Below are 27,754 nucleotides of genomic sequence, written 5' to 3'. Positions count from 1 at the left end.
CTCAATTTCCGTCACTTCCTCTAGACCAGGCAGGTCTAAAGTCCGGCCCGGGGGCCAATTGTGCCCCTTTTCCACTATTTCCACTAGCCCTCTCTCTCCGGGAAGGGTGGGCCCTGACTTCCCTCTCTCCTTTCCTTCTCCACCCCACCTTCGTCCTGTGTTGCCCTCCTGTGCTTTTCAAAAAGGCTGCCCTTGGCTGTGACTTCTCCCTTGGGAAAAAAGGTGAGGACCAGGTGATTACTATAAGCGTCCCCCGACCCGCGGCCACAATCAAAGCCCTCCCATCCCACCTCTGCTCAACAACCTCCAGGGAATGAGACTCCACCAGACTCTGAGGCAGCATATGCCACTGTCTGAAATGACTTGGAAGTCACACAACAACAACAATCCTAATTAACTTGACCTTCTCATCAGCCAAAATTGTTCTTCATTTTATGTATTGTATTGTTCTTTCATGGTTTTTTGCACTACAAATAAGACATATGCATTGTGCATAGGAATTTGTTTATGTTTTTTTCAAACTATAGTTGTGACGCCTCAGGGCAGTGTGAGCACTAGGAACCAGACACGGAGGCCAATAAACAATCTAATATCTTTATTAAAGAAATAAAGGAGTCAAACAAAAATAAGCAGAGTATATAGTCCAGCAATAGTCTTTTCAGAAAAGGTCAAATATAGTCCAGTAATGTGAAAGTAGATGTCCAATATTAGAGTTCAAAGTTTTAAATCCGATAACCGAAACACACTCAAACTTTTAGGCTGTTTGAGTGGAGATTATAGTAAGGTCTGTCAAAGAGTTCCAGGTTTCAGGTCCAAGGCTAGGATAACAAGGCAAGGCAAGGTTAGTCGTGGTAGAGCTGAATCGCTGTCCAGTCTTGGCAGGGAGACGAGATGCAACTCGAGAGTAGCGCGCCGCAGAAACTAGAGTCAATGCGAATTCCTCAACTGACACGTTGACACCGCAAAGGTCTGCCTGCGCACAGAACTTTTATGGGACTTCAATCTCCCCTCAAACTAGGTGCCTGGACACTTTTTCCCAAGGGAAAGTGGACTAAAGTCAACAACTTGCCAGATGCAAGCCTCCTGGGAAACTCTCAAGGGAACTGGCTTAATTAGCGCTTGCTTTCTCCGCTAATCTAGCGCTTTTTCTCCTATTCTCCTTCTCCGAGCGAGAAGTTTCCCAAAACAATTTTCGATCAAAAGGAGCGCTTTCTGGAGAACCAGGCTCTGACTCAAGGGCCTTTGTAATTAACTGTGGACTAAAACTGTCAACAGGGGACATCTGGAAGGGAGCTGAATCTTGCTGAGTCGGCACAAACCCCATATCTTCTTTGGTCTGATCCATAATGGCTACAGGGTCATGACTCGAGGGTCTCTGAGACACTACAATAGTCTGGCCCCCCAACAGGCTGAGGGACAATGAACAGGCCTTCAGATTAAAACGTTTGGACACCCCTGTTCTAGACCAAGGCAAAACAAAGTTAAAGGGACACTGCAGAGATGATGTTGAGTGGTCGTGAGTTTGCCCTCAGGCAAGAGATTTAATGAATATCCAACTCTGCCATTTCAATGCTTCTGTGCTTGGTCAATCTGGATCAGGATTTTAATTCAGTTTGTGGCTCTTTCATTTCACACAAATATAAATATTGTCTCTTTAATATCAATAAAGATGAGATCCAGGTTATAAATGGAAACATTAAAAACATATACTTTTCAGTAGAAAATAGTGTAATTGGCAACAATTTACCCAACACCATAGAATTATATGCTCTACTGAATTTTAAATATTTGTTGTAAAGTGGTATTTCTACAAGCTTGTTGCTATTTTGTTCCTTTGACAGTGATGACGGTAGTCAGCATGCCTTCAAGAAGGACCCTTTCCAGATATTAGAAAGCATTGTCTGTGCTGTCCATACAAGTGCTGAGAATGGGTGAGAGCTTTTTGAGTTTGTCGTAACCATGATAACTGATGCTAACCTTTTTGCGAGACTTATGTACTGAAGATATTGTAATGGAGAAAACAGTTTAGTATTTGTGATCTTTTGCAAAACTAATTGCATAATCCATCTTTATATAGTATGTTAATTAAATTTAACACAGAGTCTTCCCTGAATGGATAGATAAATATTAAAAATACACACATGCACTATTTAGGCTATTGCTTTTCACCAGGTGTTGAAACACAGAAACACATATCAAGATTAGCATCTGCCACCCATTGAGTTCCCTCACTGCTCAGATTAAAGGGAAAAAACAAATCCTAATAATGCTGTCATGGCAGGTAGATGGATTCTGATAACACAGTGTTGGTCATGCACTGAAGATTGGAGGGCCACTGGGCTTCTATCCATCCCATGTAGACAATGGGACATTTTCAGCAACCAGAAGTCATGTTCCCAAAACACTTGCAGAAACATTTTTGGAATGATTTTCTGCTTTGAGGGAAGGGGATGTGACATTAGAACACAAATGTATCTTTATTTCTCAACCCAAAAATCTTTTAAATTTTTGAACTGAGTGTGGGACAAAACTCATAAATAGCACCCTGCAGTTGTATGCCACACAGTTGTAGCTCTTGTACTAAAAGGTCTCAGTTCCTTTAGAAAAAAAACTTTATTCAGAATGGTGCTGTATAAAATCTACCTTGAAATATTAGTATGACCATGAACCAAATGTTATTTGCTTCAGCATACTTTGATTATTGTTGAAACTAAATATAAATTGTCTCCTACAGGAAATAGTTGTCACTTGAAAAATGAACTTGCCTAACTTTTTGAAGCCAGGGTCTCCACAGTAACTTTTTAATTTATCAGCCTTTAATTTACATTTTGAATACCTCTCACTCTGAAGCTGTATTTCTAATTTAGCACAAGTTCTCTGAGAAATGGAATAGAAAGAGAATAGCAGAGACTAAATAAATTTTGAGGTTTTCACAAAAAATGATAACTTAAACTGTCAGCTTATATTATCTCAGCACCTCTAGATAGGTTGAATTGGTGTTTTCTGACTGATATTACTTTCCCATCTGTCTTGTTAGGATGAATATGGCAACATTAGTTATAATATAAATCACATTCTACCTGGAGATTCTTTTCTTTGGAAAAACCCGGTGTCATTTTGAAATATTGCCAATGAATATCTGAACATTATTTACACATTTGTATAGCGTTATTTGGAGCTAGTAAAAAGGGTAAAGGAGTGTGTGTGTGTGTGTGTGTATGCATATGCACACATAAAATTGATGAACGTCTTTCAGTAAACTTAGTACTGCAAGCTGCAATCACATTGAGATTGTTCTAATACATATTCCATCAAACAAAGGACTTTATGATAGATTAAAGCAGTTTGGTCGCTCATGCTGCAGACGGTACACAGCTTTATGAAAATAAGTTGTGTCAGTTGGCACTTCTTAGGTCAACTATGGTTATTTTTTTTCAATCATCTAAAAAAATTACTCACATTATTTCCTCTTGTGCATTAAAGTTAGCAACATCATTTTTCTTCCTTCCTTCAGAGGTTTTGTTTGGTTCTTTGTCTGCTGTTCTCCCCAATAGCCAACAAAATATTTATATCTATTGAGCAAAGTTTGTGATAGAACCAGCAAGATTAATGTGTGTTGGACTGGTAAAGAAAAAAGTGATGCTCTCTGGAGAAGATGGGGAAAGCTTAGTGATATGCATCTCACTTTCTCAAAAAGATAGAATGGAAAGACAGAGACTATTCCATGGGAGGAGGATGAATGTGGGTGGAAAAGACAAAGTAAACCAGTAGAAATGGTGTGGATTTTTAAAGAACACCATCCTGTGTGGTCTGAATCCAAATGTATATTTTTATCTCAACTTTCAACTGTTTGCAGAGCAAATCACATGGAAATAAAGGAAGAAAAAAGTCTTATAAAATTAGCAATTGTTTGCTTCCACAAAAGAATTTGTACAAAACCATCTGAAGAGAACACAGAAGCAGAGAAGCTTTTAAGCAAGCTTTAGTAGTGATGAAACAAGAGAAATACTAGATATTTTGCTCCTTAGGCATCACTTGGTTTCTAGGAAATGAAACATTCTGTCATTGATCTTCTTTCTCTAAACTTCCATGGTTGTTTTTCTTCGTTTTCTCCTCTATCTATTGATCTTGTAAGTGCTAACATATATATAAAACCTTTTAAGATGAATTTGAAATGAGACATTAGCATCTGATCAGAGCATTTGGATCAAATATGTGTGTGTTTGATCTCTGGAGTGTTGATTGGGAGCAAGTGACTAGTAAAAAATATATATATACAAGTGCCTTTTTTGTTTTTAGAGAACTGAGCTGTAAACATGTTGATGTTTCTTTGTAGAGGAGCCCATAGGTATTGCTCATGAACAGCTCAGTAACTAGGCTCAAAAGCATGGTGCTGTGAAGCATATTGTTTTCATGTAACTTGCACAAAGGTACTCTTTGCAGTTCATCCAAACAGGTGGTGGTAGTTGATAAATTGTGGGGGAATAATCCAGAAGAAAATATAGTATTTAGAAATGATGTCAAGTTTAGAAATCTGGAAACCCCAAAATTATTTAGGACACAAGAAACAAAAAATCAGCTACAGAGGATCTCTTCAAACTAGGATACCTAGCTTGTAAAGTGATGCATATTGTGGCAAAATAATCACATATACAATTATGGGTTCTGTTCTGGTGATGAGTGCCCAAGAAGCTTTGGGAGTTGCAAAAACTTAATATTTCTTTTCTCCCAGCTGCTTTCAATGGGGGAAAATTTCATCTTGGGCAATATTGAAAAGGGAATTGAAAATAAAACTGTCAAATGTCATACAGCCCTTATACAAATGCACAGCACACCCACATCTGAAATAATGTATATTATTCTGATTACTACATCTTTAAAAAGGTTATTGTAGAGCTGAAAAGGATGTGTTTTCAGAGGAATCAAACAAATCACAGAATTGGAATACAGCTACCCTGTGAGGAAACTGGGATTGTCTAATATAGAGAGGCAGAAAATCAAGTAAGGAACGATATAATACAGATAATATGTAAAATTAAGTATTGAGTAGATGAAATAGATAAGGAAAAGCTTTTATATCAACTGTTGAATTTTATTCCAACACTTGTAGTTGTGGTTGCCCTTAAAAGAGCATAGAATAAATTCAAGGAGGTTGGCATCATTAGGGACTTCTAGCAATGATAGATAAATATCATAGTCAGTTTCTGGGACAATATGCCTTTGTATATAGTTTCTTGGGAAATTTGAAAAGGCAAACGTACTCGGGCTTCCCTTAGGCAAGACTCATATGTAAATAAAATTCAGGTGTAGAAAGGTTCTTGCTCTGATCCACTGTAGCTCTTCATGTGTTCTTTATATAGACTGGCATTTTTAAACACTGGGTGGTGATCCTTTTCTCTATTCAATTTGTTAATTACATTTTCTGCTATCCAGCCTTATTTATAAAAAGATGAACTTTGGAACATATTTATCATGCAGCAAGGAAATTGTGCTAATTCTGCTCTTTCAGAAATTGATATCTAAACCAGGAGTATGCGCACCACAGGGTCTTGGAAGCTGGGACAATTTCCCAGCTGTGGAACTCACTAGTGGACCACCGCTACCACCACCATGCTTCAAAAAGGCAGTGGCAGAAGTCCATTTTAACTTTTGTTTTAAAAAAATCACTTTAAACTCTAAAGGTGGCAGGCTATGCCTCGTTTAGAATAGGAATTATGTTTCTGAAGACTTCTAAGGGTGACAGTCCTTCTCCAGTTTTGCACCAGTGTGCAAAACTAATGGAGAGATGGAAGTTTAAAAAAGAGAGATTGCGATACAGTAGAGTCTCACTTATCCAAGCCTCGCTTATCCAAGCCTTTGGATAATCCAAGCCATTTTTGTAGTCAATGTTTTCAATATATCGTGATATTTTGGTGCTAAATTAGTAAAAAAACAGTAATTACAACATAATATTACTGCGTATTGAACTACTTTTTCTGTCAAATTTGTTGTATGACATGAAGTTTTAGTGCTTAATTTGTAAAATCATAACCTAATTTGATGTTTAATAGGCTTTTCCTTAATCCCTCCTTATTATCCAAGATATTCACTTATCCAAGCTTCTGCTGGCCCGTTTACTCTACTGTAAATTAACAGTTCTTGTAGTCGTATCAGGGTCTGCAAGTCTTTATTTCCTAGTTTTTTCAGGTGTTTCTGAACATGGAGAGAATCAACAAAACAAAGTCTGTTTTTTGTTTGCTTTGCATCTCAAAGAGATAAAAGTGAAATTTAAATAAAGTTAGTCCCCAAGTTGCAAATATTTGACTTAAAAATTACGCATACAGTAGAGTCTCACTTATCCAACATAAACGGGCTGGCAGAATGTTGGATAAGTAAATATGTTGGATAATAAGGAGGCATTAAGGAAAAGCCTATTAAACATCAAATTAGGTTATGATTTTACAAATGAAGCACCAAAACATCATGTTAGACAACAAATTTGGCAGAAAAAGTAGTTCAATACGCAGTAATGCTATGTAGTAATTACTGTATTTATGAATATAATCAAAATATCACGATATATTGAAAACATTGACTACAAAAATGGCTTGGATAATCCAGAACGTTGGATAAGCAAGTGTTGGATAAGTGAGACTCTACTGTAGTTAAGAACGAGGGTGAGACCACAGGAAGTGATAGAAATCTACCCCTCGGAAGGGAAATTCACTCCTGAGAGTTATTATCATGGGGAAAAGGTGTCTCCACTGAATGTTTATCACCTATCTTTGATTCCACACCAACTCAGTTTTTTTTCTAAATCCAGTAATCACAGGGACAGAAAGTGAGGTGAAATCTTCTGAACAGAGGCACAGGCAACAAAACAAACACTGCTGGGGGGTTACCTCTCCCCTATGCTATTCAAAGCTCTCTCTCTCTCTCCTCCCCCCCTCTCTCTATATATTAGGGGTGTGTAGTTTGGAAAAACCTCCAGAATCTGGGAGGGGTTTCTGTTTTCGTGCAGGAAAGATTAGGTCCATTGGCACCAATTGGGAAATTTTAGAGGCTCGTTTCTCTGTCATTTTTAGGCCTATCATCATGAAACCTGCTTTACTTGTAGGCCAAATTTACAGCTGCAAGCCTGTCAAGTTTCAGAATGTTTCACCAATCCACTAATTTTTTGAAAACTTAAAAATCTTTGCCATAACATTTATTTAAAAAACCAACAAATACAAGAGAGGGTTCTGGGAATTGAAGTCTGAAGTGCATGCCACAAGATGGGAGGAAAATGGACACAGTCAATCAGGCCTCTGATTAACTGAGAAAGAAAGTGGGAAACATACAGAGAGAAAAACTTCAATTCCCATCATGCCCCAGGAGGGAACACAGGCTCCTTCAATGTCTGCACCACACAAAGTGCTGCTGGGAAAGTGAATTCCCATTTGCTTAAGGCAGGCACAGGGAGGAGGACCTTCAGAAAGGGATTGAGGAGGCTGCCAATGAAGAAAGCAAAGGAAGTGCTGCAACTTATCTGATTTGTGAGGCTACCCCGCCCACATGCAACCTCTGGCTCAGGTAGAGTTCTTCTCAACCCCATTAGCCCCTACTCGCTGAAAAGATCTGGCAGCTGTGATCTGTATCGCCAGGGGCTTTGACTGACCCCCACCAGACTTGTTTTTGATAATTTGATAACCGAATCCTCCAAATCACTGGAATCCAGGACAAAAAAACAATATTTTGCATACCCCACATATATATATATATATATATATATATATATATATATATATATATATACACACACACACACACACACACACACACATACATACACACATACATACATATACACTAGTGTTGCTGTGGCATGGAAAATAAAGTAATGAGAAGTAGGCAGGCTTTGGAGCTGCAAGGCTATTCATTGCTGTGCATTTGTTTAGGTTTTTTTTAATTGGAGGTCATATCTTGGATGTGTCGGTGTGTTGTGGCACAGTAAATTGGCCAGGTTGAGTAGGATTTAATGGCCTTGTAGCCTAAAAGCCTGGTGGATTCTTCCTTGTGGGAATCCTTTGTTGGGTGGTGTTAGCTTGGCTGATTGTTTCTAGTCTGGAATTTCCCTGTTTTCAGATTGTAGTTCTGTATTTACTGTTCTGGTTTTAGATATGTTTTATGGTGGGAGCCAGGTTTTTTTCCATTGTCAATGGATTTACCTAGGTAAGAAAGAGGCAGGTAAGTGTGGTTTATATACCTGCGGAATAATATGTAGTGTGGGAGGATGATCTCTTGTCTGTTGGAGGGAAGAATGAATGCTGTAATTAGTCCCCTTGATTAGCCTTTAGTGACCTTGTAGTTTCCCCTGAGGCTGAAAAGCTCCCAGCCGAAAGGAGCTGCCCTTCTGAGCGTGTCTGGGAAGTGAGGGGAATCTCAAGGAAATCTGCCGCTTGTTCTTCCCTCTCAGCTCTTCTGCCTTCCTCCACCCGCTCACCTGCCTGCTCTTGCCTTTTTGCACGGGTGTTTTTTTCCCGTGCAGAGTTTCTCAAGGGGCTCTTGGCTCCATAGCTGGGCCTCACTTGCCTCCTGGCTCCAGTAGCAGCCGGGGGAGTGAGGAGGAGAGCAGTCAGTGCCCTGGCCTGGCCTCGCCATGGAAAAGTTCCCCCATGTGAGTGCTCCGTTTGCCGGCCCAGCTCTCAGCGCGGAGCAGGAGAGTCACCTCCCCTTGTTGTCCTCCTCCTCCCTCCTCTGGCCCCTCCTCCTCCATACTCTCATTCCGGCCTGCGCGCTTGATGACTCATATGCCTCCATCAACCAGGCCGAGCAATAATGTTGCTTCCTCCGTCATTGTCCTTCTCCCTCCTCCTCCTCCGTTTCAGGCCTGGGCGCTGGAGGACTTGCCCGTCCTGGGTGAGTATGCCTCCTTCAACCAGGCCCTGCCACAGATCCCCACGGGCATGGGGAAGGAAGAGGAGTTGGTTGGTGAAAGAAATTAAAACCCCTCCCTGTGCCATCGCCTCCTCTACGCATTTCCTGGTGTTGCATCAGCCTCGGAGTGCCTTTTTTCCTCTGGGGTGGGGTGACAGCTTCCCCACGCATGCGCAGAATACATTATTGCATTTTGGGGTTTTTCTGTCATTGCCATGTAGTATTTTTATTTTGTTGTTGTTGTTGTAAAAACACAGACCGGATACCTATGTGTTTTGTTGCCAAATTTGGTGTTATTTGCTCCAGTAGTTTTGTTGTTTAAGTTAAGGGGAAAATGGTCAGAACATTTTATATACAGTACTAGCTGTGCCCGGCCACGCGTTGCTGTGGCTTAGTCTGGTGGTGTTGGTCAGTCTACATTAGGTTGTATTTATGCTGTGACCTCCACCCTTCTTTATACTCACATTAGTAGTAGTATTTGAAGTCTGTTACCTTCTTCAATTTTTGTGTTGATTGATAATTGCTTGAGATCCCTGTTGTCTTTGGTTTGTTGTTAATCGTGATGTCTGATTCTGCTGAGTGCGGTTTACATCTTATTGTGGTACAATAGTCTTTTTTTTTGTTTGCCTGTGTAGGTGTTTATTATTGTTGTTGTTGTAGTGGTCACGAAGGCTGGATAAGTTAGATGCCACTGTATTGTTTTTTGGAGGCCCAGTGTAGCACTGACTGGCCTCTCAGCCTCAGTGCCTGGCTGCTTCTTGCCTGTGATGGTGTAGATTCTTATTGTTGTTGTTGTCATTGTTATGATTGTAATTGTTTTTTTGGAGGCCAAGTGTGAATGTAGGGATTGGGGAGGTGGATGAGCACTGAATGGCCTTGTAGACTCAGTTCATGGCTGATTCTTGCCTGTGTAGGTGTTTATTATTAGTGGGTGAGTGGATGGATAGATGAGTGGATGGATAGATAGGAGTGGGTGGTCTCCTTGTTTCCTTTATTCCTATCTGTTCCCTTTCTCTGCTCCGATTCTGAGCTCGCTGATAACAACACACTGGTCAGAAAGGAGGGTAAATATAACCGGATCAATGGTCTTTCTCTCCCTTTTGCTCTTGGCCTTCCAGGCAGAGAGGGAGGGCTCTTGTACTTGGCGTTCCTTCGCTTCCCTTCCCTCCCTCCTTCCTTCGTTCTATCCGTCCCAGCCTTTCCTGCCTGCGGAGCCATGGAACTGGGTCAATGGGTTGGATGGCGAGGAAAGGGAGAAGAGGCCTCTAATTGAAATGCATGGACTCCATGCCATGGGGTGCTGGAATTTGTAGTTTGCATGCAGTCCAACCCCTTTCTTTCTTTTTGTCATGGAGGAAGAACCCACCCAAACCTCTCAGACAGATGGCCATCCGGTTTAGTTGTGTTGTTATAGTCACAATGCGTTGTTGTGAGTTTTTTGGGTCCAGATTGTGGTTTTGTGGTGTGGTTGTGTTGTTACAACTGGGAGGGAAGGCTTTTGTGTTGTGTTGCCAAGTTTCGTATTTCTGGGGCGTTTAGTTGTGTTGTTATAGTCATGATGTGTTGTTGTGAGTTTTGTGGGTCTGGATTGTGTTTTGTGGTGTGGTTGTGTTCTTACAACTGGGAGGCAAGGCTTTTGCATTGTGTTGTCAAATAGTGTATTTCTGGGGCGTTTAGTTGTCTTGTTATAGTCACGATGCGTTGTTGTGAGTTTTGTGGGTCCAGATTGTGGTTTTGTGGTTTGGTTGTGTTGTTACAACCGGGAGGCAAGGCTTTTGCATTGTGTTGTCAAGTTTTGTATTTCTGGGGCGTTTAGTTGTGTGCCAAGTTTCGTATTTCTGGGGCGTTTAGTTGTGTTGTTATAGTCACGATGCATTGTTGTGAGTTTTATGGGTCTGGATTGTGGTTTTGTGGTGTGGTTGTGTTGTTACAACCGGGAGGGAAGGCTTTTGTGTTGTGTCGCCAAGTTTTGTATTTCTGGGGTGTTTAGTTGTGTTGTTATAGTCACGATGCGTTGTTGTGAGTTTTGTGGGTCCAGTGTGGTTTTGTGTTGGGATTGTGTTGTTACAACCGGGAGGCAAGGCTTTTGCGTTGTGTTGCCAAGTTTTGTATTTCTAGGGCGTTTAGTTGTGTTGTTATAGTCATGATGTGTTGTGAGTTTTGTGGGTCCGGATTGTGGTTTTGTGGTGTGGTTGTGTTGTTGTAACCGGGAGGCAAGGCTTTTGCATTGTGTTGCCAAGTTTCGTATTTCTGGGATGTTTAGTTTTGTTGTTATAGTCACTGCGCCTGCAACTTTATCCTTTTATATATATAGACTAGCTGTGCCCGGCCACGCGTTGCTGTGGCTTAGTCTGGTGGTGTTGGTCAGTCTACATTAGGTTGTATTTATGCTGTGACCTCCACCCTTCTTTATACTCACATTAGTAGTAGTATTTGAAGTCTGTTACCTTCTTCAATTTTTGTGTTGATTGATAATTGCTTGAGATCCCTGTTGTCTTTGGTTTGTTGTTAATTGTAATGTCTGATTCTGCTGAGTGCGGTTTATATTTTTATTGTGGTACAATAGTCTTTTTTTTGTTTTGCCTGTGTAGGTGTTTATTATTATTGTTGTTGTAGTGGTCATGAAGGTTGGATAAGTTAGATGCTACTGTATTGTTTTTTGGAGGCCCAGTGTAGCACTGACTGGCCTCTCAGCCTCAGTGCCTGGCTGCTTCTTGCCTGTGATGGTGTTGATTCTTGTTGTTGTTGTTGTTGTTGTAATTGTTATTATTGTAATTGTTTTTTTGGAGGCCAAGTGTGAATGTAGGGATTGGGGAGGTGGATGAGTTGTGTTGTCAGATTTTGTATTTGTTATAGTCACAATGCGTTGTTGTGAGTTTTGTGGGTCCAGATTGTGGTTTTGTGGTGTGGTTGTGTTGTTACAACTGAGAGGCCAGGCTTTTGTGTTGTGTTGCCAAGTTTTGTATTTCTGGGGCGTTTAGTTGTGTGCCAAGTTTTGTATTTCTGGGGCGTTAAGTGGTGTTGTTATAGTCACGATGCATTGTTGTGAGTTTTGTGGGTCCGGATTGTGGTTTTGTGGTGTGGTTGTGTTGTTACAATCAGGAGGGAATGCTTTTGTGTTGTGTTGCCAAGTTTCGTATTTCTGGGGCGTTTAGTTGTGTTGTTATAGTCACGATGCGTTGTTGTGAGTTTTGTGGGTGTTGTGTGGTTTTGTGGTGTGGTTGTGTTGTTACAACTGGGAGGCAAGGCTTTTGCATTGTGTTGCCAAGTTTTGTATTTCTGGGGTGTTTAGTTGTGTTGTTATCACATGATGTGTTGTTGTGAGTTTTGTGGGTCTGGATTGTGGTTTTGTGGTGTGGTTGTGTTGTTGTAACCTGGAGGCAAGCCTTTTGCATTGTGTTGCCAAATTTCGTATTTCTGGGATGTTTAGTTTTGTTGTTATAGTCACTGCGCAAACAACTTTATCATTTTATATATATAGATATAGAAGATTTTGATGGAGTTACACTTAAAAATGTACCTGTTCCAACTTACATACAAATTCAACTTATGAACAAAACCTACATAACCTATGTTGTTCATAACTTGGGGGTTGCCTGTACATGTAATAATTATTTTAAATGTTAATTTAAATACTACATCTCTAGCTTGAATTTGTTTTACTTCAGCTGGGATCTTTAGTTCAAAATAGTTAACCTTTTGAAATTGAAAGTGAAATACTAGAGTGGGGTAGTTAGAATTATATTAAAACTCATTTCTGATTATTTTACTGCAGTGAGAACCTTGTGTCTTCAGATGATCTTCTAAATTGGCTTCGACCTTTCTGCGGCAATGATTCTTTGCCAGTGAAACCACGCATTAAAGTACTGCAGATTCTGGAACAAGCTTTTCACCTCAGTGATGAAGACAGCAAGCTCCTTGTGCTCTTCAGGACTCAAGCTGTTCTCAAAGTGTGTTGGCCTCAGACTCAGGTAGGCCATCTTATATGGTATTTGCCACATCATTCACTTCAAATTAAGTAGAAATCACCTGTCCTTGAAAATCAATACTTTTTCAAGTCTTCAGTGAATGTTCTCAAAATGTTGAAGACATGACTGTTTTTCTTGAAATGATTAATGCATGTCATTTTTAAAATTTTCATGTTATAAATTATATTTTCATTAAGTAAAAGTAGAAATTGCAATTCTTGGCTTAATGTTGCATAGAAAGTCACATACATTTGCAAGTGGGACAGTTGATTGGTCTTCAGTTGAAGGTGCAGTGAAGGTAAAAAAAGTTTAAGAAAATACAGAAAATTAAAAAAAATTGAAGGAGACTACTATACATTTTCTCTTTTCCTATGTTATTATAACCCAAAATTACAATTTTAAAAGAAAGAGTGAACAACTGGAAGGTGCAAATAATTGGAAAGAAATTAGGTTTTGTAGCTTTCTAAACTGTAACTTTCCAGCAGAAATCCATCCTATCACTGTTTTCTCTTTTGATCCTGATAGATTATGAGGTGGCATTTTTTGGTGCTCATATAATGGTCTTAAACAAAAAAAACCCAAAAAGCATTGTTTTACAGGGCTTGTCAATCACAATGACACAAACAGCCCCTCTGGGATATTCAACCAGTTGCTATTACAGTAGAGTCTCACTTATGCAAGCTAAATGGGCCAGCAGAAGCTTGGATAAGCGAATATCTTGGATAACAAGGAGGGATTAAGGAAAAGCCTATTAAACATCAAATTAGGTTATGATTTTACAAATTAAGCACCAAAACTTCATGTTATACAACAAATTTGACAGAAAAAGTAGTTCAATACGCAGTAATGTTATGTTGTAATTACTGTATTTACGAATTTAGCACCAAAATATCACGATATATTGAAAACATTGACTACAAAAATGGCTTGGATAATCCAGAGGCTTGGATAAGCGAGGCTTGGATTAGTGAGACTCTACTGTACTTACAGTCCGAATGAATTGGATATTTTGAAAAAGAAATCACAAAGAACATTACTTTAGAAATAAAAGCTGTACTGTCCTATCTGCTCAATTTAAGAGAGAACATTAACCCCTACAATTATTTTAAGAGATGAACAGTGCAAGGGCAGATATGCTCATATCTATGAGCCCTGATGTAACATATGAGTGCAATTAAAATATTTTATCATATCCTGAAACCTTTCCAATCTGAATTGAAATTATTAATGATGGGAAAACATCTCTTTCATAATAGCTGAATTATATTTCCCTTACTAATTTTCAGCAACTTGTACAGGATAGAAATGTCATTTCTCATTACAAATTCAGAATTTCTATTAAGAAATTTGAAATAATTATTGCCCCCCTCCTTTTTTCATCCCTTTTCAAAAGTATATTCTACATTGCCCATTTCCTGCCCAGTGCCTAAAGGGATTCCAGATTATTCAAATGATTGATGTGTTTTCTTATTGTGTAAAGATAATTTCAATGATATTGCAATGTTCAATTACTAGAACGTGTGTGAAAGCCACCCTTGGTGTGTCTAAGTAATCCTCTTAGCCAGACTTTGCATACATCAAAGTGGGACTTAATATTTAATTATGCTTTAGGTGCTATAAGCTAGTGGTCCCACAAATCAATGTAGTGCTGGGAAACAGGCCAGCCTGTACAAAATTAAAAATGTGTTTTATGGAGGCAGTCACCTATCTCACTGTTGGAAGTGCAGCACTTTCCAGTGCTCTAATGATTAGTTAACAAAATTAAAAATTCAGATGTCCTCATATTTTAAAAGGCTTGAGAGATGTTAATTCATATTCTAATAGCATCCCATTGGGAAATGACGGTGGTATAGGGAGGTGAGTGTGACACACAGGGCAAGATGTGTTGTTCTTAATCCCCTTGATACATTTTATCAGAGCTCTTCAGGTTCTGTAATTTTCTAGTTAACCGAAGCATTAAAAATGTGCCTCAAAGTACTAATATTCGCCTTAAAACATCCCTATTTTAAGTTGAAGTGTGTGGAAAAAAGTAAACTGTAAGCTGTGCAGTTCCTTTACTTTAGTATATATAGTATATAATGTGAATGTCATGGGTAATTTTCTCCCACTGATAGTCTATTTCTGTACCGCACTTTTCTGGTTTCTTCATAGGTAATTATAAACACACCTTTTGGTATAAAGGTACTATTCTGAGAAAGGTAAAATCCCACAAAGGCATCTTTGGGCCATGGAATACTTTGCATACACATTTTGAGCAGCATGAAGAAAGGAATAACTTAGTGTACTGGAAATTTTCAGAAGATGGTTTCAAAACACTATTTTTCCTGCTTGTATGCTGAATAAACTTAACATATCCTCAGTGATGTCATTACATAGCCATCATCACCATATGCCAAGGGTCCTCAAACTTTTTAAGCAGAAGGCTGGTCCACAATCCTTCAAACTGTTGAGAGGCCAAATTATCATTTGAAAAAAATACAAACAAATTCCTATGCACACGGCACATGTCTTATTTGTAGTGCAAAAACAACAACAACAACAGCAACAACAATGAAAGAACAATACAATATTTAAAAATAAGAACTATTTTAACCAACATAAACCTGTCAGTATTTCAATGGGAAGTGTGGGCCTGCTTCTGGCCAGTGAGATAGTCAAATTAATTAGGATTGTTGTCAATTCCCTCCTAAATGCATTAGATAGATATGTTTTAATTTGTAAAAATACAAAGAACTACAAAGAAGATACCTTGATTTTGTCTGTGTAACCTGTGACTCACCGAGCTAAATGTGCTACCTGCTAAAAGAGTAGCTCCATCTCTTATTTTTGCTCCATAGACCAACAGGCCATCAGAAGCCTTCTCCAACCTATTGCTCTGCAGAATGTTGGACTGAAAGTCCTCATTGTCCCTGAGCTAATGGCTGCAGGAAGGTGAGAGTGATAGAGGGAAGCCCTCAGTTGAAGTTGAATCTCTTAATGGCAGCTGAATGCCTGTCAAAACAATAAAAGTGGGCAGATGACTTTGGGTTCCAACTGTTCTGTAAGCTGATTCATAAAACATTCTAAGCTTCAAGACTTGAATTTTGCCTTTAAAAAGGCTAGAAACATCCAGCATTTTTATTTAGTGATCTCTATAATTACAAATAAAGTTTCCAGGTTGATAAGGACTTTATTCAAATCTGTGATGTAACCATCACACTAACCATACTTAGAATACTGTCTGTATTTCTTGTTACTATACCTCAAGCTAGTAAGTATATATAAAAGAGTAACCAAAAGGAGTGAGGGTAGAGTACATTTATATGCCAACTAGCTGTGCCCAGCCACGCATTGCTGTGGCGAAGTATGGTGGTATGGGAAATAAAGTATTGAGGAATTGGTGGTAGTTAAGGTAAAGGGTAAAGGTTTTCCCCTGACATTAAGTCCAGTCGTATCTGACTCTGGGGGTTGATGCTCATCTCCATTTCTAAGCTGAAGAGCTGGCGTTGCCCGTAGACTCCTCCAAGGTCATGTGGCCAGCATGACTCCATGGAGCGTCGTTACCTTCCTGCCGGAGCAGTACCTATTCATCTACTCCCATTTGCATGTTTTCGAACTTTTGGGTTGGCAGAAGCTGGGGCTAACAGTGGGGGCTCTCTCTGCTCGCCCAATTCAAACCTGTGGCCTTTCAGTCCAGAAGTTCAGCAGCTCAGCGCTTTAACACGCTGCGCAATCGGGATATTATTTCCTAAAGGTTGTGAATATACAATATTTCTGATTTTTTTTGTCTGTTGGAGGTAAGTATGAATGCTGCAATTAGGGAAAATGATTAGCATGTAATGGCCTTGCAGCTTTAAAGCCTGGCTGTTTCCTCCCTGAGTGAATTTTTTGTTGGGGGGTGTTAGTTGGCTCTGATTGTTTCCTGTCTGGAATTCCCTTGTTTTCAGAGTGGTGTTGTTTGTGATATTTTATGTGCTTCTACTGTTTGTGGCACTCAGAAAACAGAGGATTTGACAGACTTTGGTGATGGGAATACTTTGTTGGGAGGTGTTAGCTGGCCCTGATTGTTTCCTGTGTGGAATTCCCCTGTTTTCAGAGTGTGGTTCTTTATTTAGTGTTCTGATTTTAGAGATTGTATTGTTCTGTTTTATTATACCACAGTAATTTTTATATATTCTGATTTTAGTGTTTTTGAATACTTGGAGCTAGATTGTATTCATTTTCACAGTTCACAGCAACATAATAATAATAATAATAATAATAATAATAATAATAATAATAATAGTAATAATAAGGACTTTGGTAATACACACTGCTTCACTCCCTTCTCAGCTTCCTTTCTGGAAGAATTGTTTCTTGGGAGATGTTAGCTGGCCCTGATTGTTTCCTTTGTGGAATTTACTGAGAAATCTACCTCTCCCATTTGATATATTTTGCACTTTGGCCCAGATCCTTGTTTTTACTCTTCTGCTTTTAATATCTTATATGTTGATTATTATGATGGTTTTATTGATATTGATGTTTTATTGTTGGTATAATTGTTTATCATTTTATTGTTGTATGTTTTCGGGCTTGGTCCCCATGTAAGCCGCTCCGAGTCCCCATTGGGGAGATGGGGCGGGGTATAAAAATAAAGTTATTATTATTATTATTATTATTATTATTATTATTATTTCCAATTTCCCTGCTTTCAGAGTGTTGTTCTTTATTTACTGTCCTGCTTTTAGAGATTATATTGTTCTGTATTATTCTATCACGGTAATTATTTCATATTACAGTAGAATCTCACTTATCCAACATTCGCTTATCCAATGTTCTGGATTATCCAATGCAGTCTGCCTTTTAGTACTCAATGTTTTTGTAGTCAGTGTGTCAGCTCACCACAGCCGCTCCTGAATGAACACACGAGACTCTCTGTGGTATCACCAGGAACTTTTACTGTAGGAAACATGAACATCAGAAAAGCCAAGAATGGGAGGCTCCGGCCAACCCTCCTTTATATACCCTCCCCCTCATTTGAACAGTCTCTTCCCGCTCAGTAAAACCCCGCGCAAATTCCCCGCCAAGTCCAGCAGCCGTTTCTCCTCCGAGTCCTGGGACGCAGGTGTCTTATCAATGTCAGTGACCCTGAAACTCAGAGCCACATCCAGGCTCTAGTAGCAGGGTTCTGACATGGCGTCCTCCTCCCCTTCGTCCTGGAAGGAAAAGATTAAACACAACTATTGTTCTCCGCTGTCCAGAGTTCCTTTATACTTTTTTAACAGGCTGCAATGGAATACCGGGTGTACCTTTCCTAGGTCCTTTGGTAGCCTCAGCTCATAGGTCACTTCGTTTATTCTTTTTGCTACCCTGAATGGCCCTATATAGCGTGGAGCCAATTTCTTGGATGGGAACCCCAATTTCAGGTTTTTTGTGCTCAGCCAAACCAGATCTCCTTCGCCCAATTTGTCCCCCTCTCGGCGCCTACGATCCGCAAAGAGCTTGTACTTCTTTTGTGTTTCCCGCAATGCCTCTACCACGGTTTGCCACCCTTGCTTGATTTTGGCCGGCCATTCCTCGTCGGTCTGGCCCTCCCCTTCCTTCCACTCGGGTAGCCTGGGGAAAGGTGCCACCTCCTGTCCGTATACTATTTCGAATGGGGCACGACCTGTGGCCGAATGTACGGCCCCGTTAAAAGCCATCTCAGCAAACGGAAGAAGGTCCGCCCAATCATCCTGTCTATAATTGGTGTACATCCTTAAGAATTGGCACAGTGTCTGTTGGGTACGTTCGACCCCCCCGTTGGTCGCGGGATGAAAGGCCGAGCTCAGGTTCCTTTCTGCTCCTAACAGCTGTAAGAATTTTCCCCAAAATTTTGCAGTAAATTGGACTCCCCGGTCACTAATTATCTTGTCGGGACACCCATGTAGGCGATATACATGCTTCACATACAAATCAGCAAGTTTTTCAGCTGAAGGGAGTTTTGGCAGGGCCACAAAGTGTGCCTGTTTTGAGAATAGGTCCAGTATTGTCCAAATGTATCTGTGGCCTCTGCTGGGGGGTAGTTCGCCTACAAAATCCATGGCTACGCATTCCCATGGCCTCATGGGCTCCACCACCTTCTGCAATAGCCCCTGGGGCTTCCCCGGTGGTGTTTTTCCCTCTGCACATAATTCACACTGCGTGACGTACCCCCTGGCGTCTTTCCTCATTCCGGGCCACCAGCATTGTTTGGCCAACAGTTTGATAGTCCTGGTGGGGCCTAGATGACCCGCACCCTTGTTATCATGGTACTTCCTTAACATTTCTCGTCTTAAACATTCAGGAATATACAATTTCTTATTTACAAACACCAAATCCCCACACAATTCTCCCTTTTCTTTGTTAGTTTGTAACCATTTGTCCATTCCATACGCTCGCTTCAACTCTTCCTCCCATATTTCTCCTCCCCCTGTGGAAATGGCAGTACGTTTGTTTTCTTTGGCCGCTTGTGCTCGAGTTAGTACTGCCAGGCCCCATTGCTTATCAAGAAAAATACTCCCTTCAGATTCCTGAATTCCTCCCCCGTGCTGAGGCATCCGAGAGAGAGCGTCAGCGAGTATGTTATGTTTCCCCTGGAAGAATCTGAGTCTGAAATCAAAACGGCTGAAATATTGGGCCCATCTAATTTGCTTCGCTGATAGTTTACGAGGGGATCTTAGATACTGTAAATTTCTATGGTCAGTCCACACCTCAAACGGTGTTCCACTTCCTTCCAGAAAGTGTCTCCAGCACTCTAGTGCTTTTAGAATCGCTAATGCTTCTCTCTCCCAAATCGGCCAGTTTTTTTCTGTATCGCTAAACTTTTTTGACAGATAGCCACATGGCTTCAGGTTCCCCCCCTCGTCTTTCTGTAGCAGAACTGCCCCATATGCCCGGTCTGACGCATCGCAATGTAATACAAAGGCTTTAGACATATCAGGGTGCTGTAGGACAGGCTCCTCAGTAAAACGCTTTTTAAGGGCTTCGAAAGCTTCCTGGCATTCTATTGTCCAGGTCAGTTTGGCCCCTGGGGCCTTCACTTTGGCTGTTTCTCCCCTGCCTTTAGTCTTTAACAAATCCGTTAATGGCAAAGTGAGGCGCGCAAAGTCCTTGATAAATGTTCTATAGAAGTTTGCGAACCCTAGGAAGGATTGCAGCTGCTTCCGTGTTTTGGGGGCTTCCCACCCCCTCACGTCTTCTACCTTCGCAGGGTCCATCGCCACTCCCTGGGAGGAAATCCTATACCCCAGAAAGTCTATCTGGTCTTTATTGAACTCGCACTTGGCAAGCTTCGCATACAGTTTTGCTTCTCTCAACTTTTGCAGGACTTCCCTGACTAGTTCTATGTGTTGCTCCTTAGTCCGAGATACTAACAATATGTCATCTAAAAAAACAAAGACTCCCTTGTACAACAATGGATGCAACACTTCGTTGATTAATTGCATGAACGCGGCACCTCCGCCGCACAAACCGAAGGGGAGCACACGATAATTGAATAATCCGAATGCACAGGAGAAGGCCGTCTTCCACCTGTCCTCTGGTTTAATCTGCAATTTATGGTACGCTTCAATTAAGTCCAATTTAGTGAATATCTGTCCCTCCGATAACTGGGCGATCAAGTCCTTCACTAAAGGTAGGGGGTATTTATTTACAGAACTGATTGCATTCAGGCCCCTGTAGTCAATGCAGAGCCTCAGCGTTTGGTCCTTTTTGCGCCTGAACAACACAGGCGCCCCTAGAGGGGAATTTGAAGGCTCTATGAAACCCCTCGCTAGGTTTTTATCAATGTATTTTCTCAGTTCCTCCTTTTCCCTAGCCGACATTGGGTATATTTTTGCCTTAGGAAGCTCTGCTCCTGGGACTAGCTCTATCTTCACTTCAACTCTCCGCTTCGGTGGGAAACTGTCTGCTTCCTTCTCATCAAATACGTCCACAAAATCCCGATACTCTGGGGGTAATTTATCTGCCAGTTCTGCTATCCTGATAGAGTCTTCCTCCCCCCTTTTCCCCGGCTCCCTCTCCACTTCCTGGCTCCCTCCTTCCAACTTCATCCTGAAGATCATGCTCTTATCCTCCCAGTTGATTTGCGGGTTGGCCTGCCCCAGCCATGGCATGCCTAGTATAACATTATAGCTGGCTATTTGTGATATCACAAATGACACCTTTCCTTCCCAACTCCCTATCTTACACTTTACATCTTCGGCACTGTACTTAGCTAATGATCCCGATGCTGTGGATCCGTCCAACTGCGAAAAAGCTATTGGGGATTCTAGGTTCGTTCTTTCGCATCCCAATCCCTCGGCTAATTCAGGGGAGATGATGTTCCTGGAACATCCACAATCCACAAATGCTTTGCAGGTTGCTTGTTTGCTGCCACTTTCCAGCTGAATGGGGACCACTATCATGGCTTTGTCCTGACTTACCAACCCCCCCGAGTGGTGCCTCATCGGTGGTTCTTCCTCGGCGCGTTTCCCTGCCACGGCTCTTGGTTTGGGCGGGCCTCCGCCTTCCCCTTTTCTCTGCCAGCACTCGGCAGCCCTGTGGCCCAAACGGCCGCACACGAAGCAGCCCCTCCTGCTGGTGCTCACGTTCCCTGTCGGCTCCGTTCTCCTCCCGGCTGGGGTTGATCCCTCCTTCCGGCTCCCCTCCTTCATCTGCGGCCGCTGCTGTAGCCCTCCTCGGTGCCTCCTCGCCTGGGCCAGCGATGTCTCGATGCGCCCCGCCAGCTGAATCCATCCGCGCAGTGTGTCAGGCTCATCACGATGCACCGCCCAGGAGAGGATCTCCCGCCTGAGCCCCTCTTTGAAGAGTTCTATCTTTGTCACTGCAGACCATTCCGGCACCTTTTCAGCGAGGCATTGGAACTCCTCCGCATACTCAGATACCGACCTCTGCCCCTGGGAGACGGTCTTCAACTCCTCCCTCGCCCGGATCTGCTCCAGTGGATCTCGGAAACGGGTCTCCAGGGCCCCCATAAAGCGTCGGAGTGACCCCAGACATGGGTCGCGCCGCGCGTGTAGTTGAACGTACCAGCTGGCCGCTCCCCTCTTCAACACTGCACCAATGGCCCGTACCCGGCTGGATTCCGTTCTAAAAGTGTGAGCATTGTCCTCCATATAGCCCCTCACCGTGGTCAGGAAAAAATCCAGTTCAGAGGACTCTCCCCCAAACTCGATCCTTAGTTCCTCTCGTCTCGGTAGGGGTCCCTGTGGTGGCGATCCCCAATTCTCCGCCCGTCGCAAGCCCCCTTGCGGGCCAGTGGGCCCCGCTGCTGCTTCCCTTTGTCCTGTGCCACGCCCGGCATTCGCCAGGGGCACCAGGGTCTCAGTTGGGAGTGTAGCCGGGATTCTCGGAGGCTTTTCCCCTTCGTCGTCACTCTCCTCCACCCGCGTCAGGCTCGTTTGGATCTTGGGCCGGGCACCGGGCTCCTTTCGCATTTCCCTTCCCTTCGGTGCTGGGAGGTCTGCAAAGCCCTGGCTGCTTCCCATGCTCACGTCCCACATTGAGCTAGCCCGAAGTTCCCTTCCTCGCTCCGGCTCCGCCAAAACCGCCAGGCGCTCCATCGCCCTCGACATCACTGCCAGGGTGGTCTCCATCGCCGACATCCTCTCCTCCAGAAACACCATCTTTTGCGGGCCTGGGGAAGGTGAACCTTCCTCTCCTCCGGTGCTATCTCCCCGCACCACTCCGCGCCTCTGGGTTACCCCATTTGGCTGGGCATAAGCGGTGGATGACGCCAGGGCCGCCAGCTGGTGGAACTCAGCGTCCGGCTCGGGAGTGGCCCTTTCCGACCTTCCTCCTCCGGCGCCCAAGAGCTCTTCATCCTCCACTTGCATGTTACACCTCACCGCTACAGCGGGATGGTGTCCGTATTCTTGGCTTAGTGTCAGCTCACCACAGCCGCTCCTGAATGAACACACGAGACTCTCTGTGGTATCACCAGGAACTTTTACTGTAGGAAACATGAACATCAGAAAAGCCAAGAATGGGAGGCTCCGGCCAACCCTCCTTTATATACCCTCCCCCTCATTTGAACAGTCTCTTCCCGCTCAGTAAAACCCCGCGCAAATTCCCCGCCAAGTCCAGCAGCCGTTTCTCCTCCGAGTCCTGGGACGCAGGTGTCTTATCAATGTCAGTGACCCTGAAACTCAGAGCCACATCCAGGCTCTAGTAGCAGGGTTCTGACACAGTGTTTTAAATTCATTGTGATATTTTGGTGGTAAATTTGTAAATACAGTAGAGTCTCACTTATCCAACATAAACGGGCCGGCAGAACGTTGGATAAACAAATATGTTGGATAATAAGGAGAAATTAAGAAAAAGCCTATTAAACATCAAATTAGGTTATGATTTTACAAATTAACCACCAACACATCATGTTATACAACAAATGTGACAGAAAAAGTAGTTCAATACGTAGTAATGTTATGTTGTAGTTACTGTATTTACAAAATTAGCACCATAATATCACGTTATATTGAAAACATAACTACAAAAATGCGTTGGATAATCCAGAACGTTGGATAAGCGAGTGTAGGATAAGTGAGACTCTACTGTAATTACTACATAGCATTACTGCACATGGAACTACTTTTTCTGTCAAATTTGTTGTATAACATGATATTTTGGTGCTTAATTTGTATAATGATGACCTAATTTGATGTTTAATCAGCTTTTCCTGAATCCCTTCTTATTATCCAACATATTCACTTATCCAACGTTCTGCTGGCCTGTTTATGTTGGATAAGTGAGATTCTACTGTATGTTGATGATGTTATATTATCTGCTTAGAACTGGATTATATGAGGCTCCTTCTGCACAGCTGGATAAAATGCACACTGAAGTGGATTATATGGCAGTGTGGAGTCAAGATAATCCAGTTCAAAGCAGATAATATAAGATTCTAAATGGGTTATATAGTTGTGTGGAAGGGCCTTGGGTCTGCACTGCCATATAATCCAGTTAAAATCTGATAATCTATGGAAGAGGCCTAAAAGTGAGGCCTAACTGTGCCTGTCCCCTGGGCTGAGTAGGTTGCTAGGAGACCAAGTGGGCAGAGTTCTAACTGGCAGCAATTGGATAAAAAACAATCATTCCTCTCCCTCTAATTAGGACTTTATTTTTCTTTTCTTTTTGTTGTATCAACCTAGGGCCGTGGATGATGGGTTGTGTTGTCAAATTTCGAGTTGGGGGTCCTGTAGTTTTGTTGATTTGTCCGCTGCCATGATGCCATCACTCTTTTATATATAGAGATTAATGAAGCAGATGCATATCCATTACTTATTTAACAGATACCCCAGTGCCAGAGATAGAAATAACATGGAGAGGATGGCTTCCAACACTACAAAAAAGGAAGAGCAGTTCAACATGTTTCAGCAAACCTTTTTAAGAATGAAAGATAAGCACATGTGAAATGAAGCAACCAAGTCAGATAAGCCTTGCATAAATAAACAAAAACATTTGGAATCCTATAGAGACAGCTTGAAGGTTTCTTCTAAAATAAATCTATGGATAATTATTTTTCTTTTACCAGCATCAACTTTGCTAATGATTTCCATCCTGTGGCACATATCTGTAGTAGTAGTAGTTTATTAATGCTTAAACCACAATCTATTTACATGCAAAATAAATGCCGTAAATCCCATATAAAAGTGCAACAATATAAAATAAATGGCACATTGATCAATACCGTTAAAATATCAAACAATTAAAAGATATTAAATATAAATAACAATACAATAATTAAATTAGATAAAATTAGATATAAACATCCCCAGAGCAATCAGCTGTGATATTGGCAATAAATCTTTCCTAAATTTTCATTGCTGCCAGAGCAAAATGAGAAACCTTGCGAGTTCCCATAGAGTCTGATAAGAAATAGAATATATTTTCAGAAACATTATTGGAATGTAGATAAACCCCTTAAAGTTGGTTCTTGGTTCAGAATAACAAAAGAACAAATAATAAAGGAAAGCTTCAATTTCTGAAGTCCCACAAATACACAACCAGAGACTCAAAGCATTATGAGAATATCTGCCATCAATCATGCATGGTTTGAAAGTGAAGAGCTGTAAAAGCTTGTTAGGTTTTGGGTATGAAAGCGCTGCAAGGTAAATACTAGCCCTTTGACGGTCAGATTTATAGTCTGACAGAGTTGTTAATACCCTGTCTGAACGGTTGTGCACATGGTAAAAAATATATCCATAAAGCTTCTCTTTTGAATTTAATATAGAAAAATTGTCAAATAGCATGGGATACAAGTAAAGCAACTTTTGATTTCTTGAACTCCAAACTTTGCAGTTTGATAGCGATCCAAAAATAAACTGAGAAATACCATGATTTTTTTTTAAAAAAAAATCTAAAGATGTACATATTTGTGTGTAAGTCAAAAATGTATGCTGAAATTTGACTCTATAAGCAGGAGTTGATTTATAAGTGTATAAATGCACCTCTTTCTGGGCTTTTTGAAAACCTGTGCATGAAGAAAGCATTAAAAACTTGGTAAAAGCTGCTGCTTTCTCAGTCCGTTTGAGTGCATCCAGACAGCCCTTTAAAAGCACAAGCTCCCGCATTTTCACATGGGGCTTCCAAACGACGGCCCATGTAAAACAAATTCATTTAGGACAAAGCAGGAAACTCCTGCTTTTTAATTTTTCAGCTAGAAAGACCCAGATCTATGTTCTTCCAGCTGCGGGTGCTGTGTAGATGGGACTGGGGATTGAGCAGCACAACTTCCAGTGTCCATCTACACATTGCTCTCAAGTTTCTTGGGGCCAGGAAACATGAGACAGCCTCCCCCCTCCCCCCCAGAAAAACCCTTTAAACATAAAATAACTTACCCAGCTGCCATTCCCTTTTCTCTAGAGCTCTCCTGACATGTAGAAATGATGCGCCAGGAGAAAGGGGCCAGGAGCAATTTTCCTCCTACCCCTCTTCTCCTGGTGTATCATTTCTACACTCCAGGAGAGCTATAGAGAAGGGGAATGGCAGCCGAGAACGTTATTTTCTTTTTAAAGGCTTTTCAGAGGGGGGGGGGGGGGTTGTGTCTCAATGCCCTGCTGGAAACTCCCGCAGGGCAAGTGCTTCCCCCCCCCCCAGAAAAACACGTTTAACAAATCCAATTGCTCCTGGGTTAAAAAGCTGTGTTGAACCATCCCTAGTTAATGGAAGTATACTTCTACAGCATTTTATCTTTTTTTAAAATCTTAGGAAAAGGAGATATGATGGATATAAGAATTCTTCAAGTGTATGAAATCACACTTGGTGTGCAAATTTTATTTTTTATCCAATGATGTAAAATGCTGGAAATTTCAGGGCAGACAAAACAAGTCTGTATCTTGTAACTATGAAATGTGTGGCCACAACATAGCCATCTGTAAAGTTACTGTGGGAACAAAAGGCTGAATTAAATAGGACCAAAATAGGACCACAAAATAGATCCTGATAAATAATTGATCAATCAGTTTCTTGCATTTGAGATTACTCTTAGGTGGAACAAATAGCCACTATATGTGTTCATAATGACAAATGCATGATAACTGCCTGTGTAGATCAATAAAACACAATTGCATACTGAAGTGTAATTGAATCAGTGAAAGATTTCATTCCAGCCGCATCTTTTTATGTCACTTTAGCACAGTATCTTCAGATAAAGCATAGGTCTAATTCAAGCCTTTCTGCTATTAATAAATCTGGATGTAGCATATCTTTACTAAGGTTCACTGTGACTGAGAATGTATTGTTGCAATAAGGAGGTATTCTCCAGTGCCTTTCCCGCAGTTCTGCTTTTAATGCTATATTAATTCAAATTCACGTTGCAGTCAAGCACCTAAGAATATTTGCGAGCTACTTACTTTTACATGATCCTGAATGTATTAACTAGGATTTTCCAAGAGTGCAAATAAATCTCTCCTTGTTCTGAGGCTTGGTAAACAAGCAAAGACAGAAAAATGTATGGGCATTCAACAAATGTACATAGTTCGTATAAACTTCCAGTAATTTTGTGGAAATGAAATGCTTTTTCTCCACATGTCAAATATTGAAGTTCAATTCCTCTGTCATTCCCAGTTTATTCCATTATACTGAATATTAAGACTTTTAATGATAGCATTTCTTGTAGAAATTGCAAGTTTCCCCATTTGTACATGTACTAATGTGATGTGTGTATGGGAAAGCTAATGTTTTGTTTGGCTTTAACACTTTCCTGAAAAAACTTCAAAATTTCTATGAGGGAGAAACTATTCAAACAGGAGATTTTAATTTAGATGTAAGCCAACAGAACTTATATAAATTAGGAAATTGGGGACTAAAAGACACATTTGAAATAGCCAACAAGAAAGCTAATCCTACATACTATTCCAATAGGTATAAAAAATATATACACGCATAGATTATATAATAATTAGAGAATCTAACGAAATGGAAATAAATATATACACACAATGAATTTGGCTCTCAGATCATGATCTAATAATAATTGATTAGATATTAACAGAACAAAGAAATAAGGTATGGAAATATAATAATATAATCACAGGGAAAAAGGAAGATAGAGAATATATGGTCAAACAAATTGGGTATTATTTTCAAGAAAATAGGGGTTCAACTTCAGATAGTATAATTTGGGATTCAGTAAAGGCTGTGATCAGAAGAAACTGCATCCTCAAAGAGAGACTAAAAAGAAATGGTATGCAGATAGACAAAATAAAATTCAGAAGATTAAAAACCTGCAAGCCCAACAACAGATCAAGTTTAGGGTTCAAACACAAAACCAGATTGAAATTCTGAGAAAGGAATTAGGTGAATTAGATTTCTTTACAATTTGGAAAAGACAAAATTTTATTAAAAACAAAATTCATAGACCCAATATTAATTCCATGAGGAGATTGGCAAAATATTTGAAAAATAGAAAG

The 27,754-nt window shown here is 41.0% G+C and overlaps 1 protein-coding gene across 4 annotated transcripts in view; it reads left to right on the top strand.

Annotated features, from left to right (window-relative positions):
• Positions 1 to 27,754, top strand: part of nbas (NBAS subunit of NRZ tethering complex) — a 294,693-nt gene that overhangs the window by 192,861 nt on the left and 74,078 nt on the right. For all 4 annotated transcript variants that reach the window (XM_062983871.1, XM_062983869.1, XM_062983865.1 and 1 more), the window contains 2 exons: positions 1,842 to 1,931; positions 12,671 to 12,866. In XM_062983871.1, coding sequence (XP_062839941.1) covers positions 1,842 to 1,931; positions 12,671 to 12,866 — 286 coding nt within the window. The remainder of the gene's footprint in view (positions 1 to 1,841; positions 1,932 to 12,670; positions 12,867 to 27,754) is intronic.

This window comes from Anolis carolinensis, chromosome 1 (genome assembly GCF_035594765.1).
Source record: "Anolis carolinensis isolate JA03-04 chromosome 1, rAnoCar3.1.pri, whole genome shotgun sequence".
Taxonomy (NCBI): Eukaryota; Metazoa; Chordata; class Lepidosauria; order Squamata; family Dactyloidae; genus Anolis; species Anolis carolinensis.
Note: the sequence above shows the minus strand (reverse complement) of the source record. Positions and strands in the feature narration are given on the sequence as shown.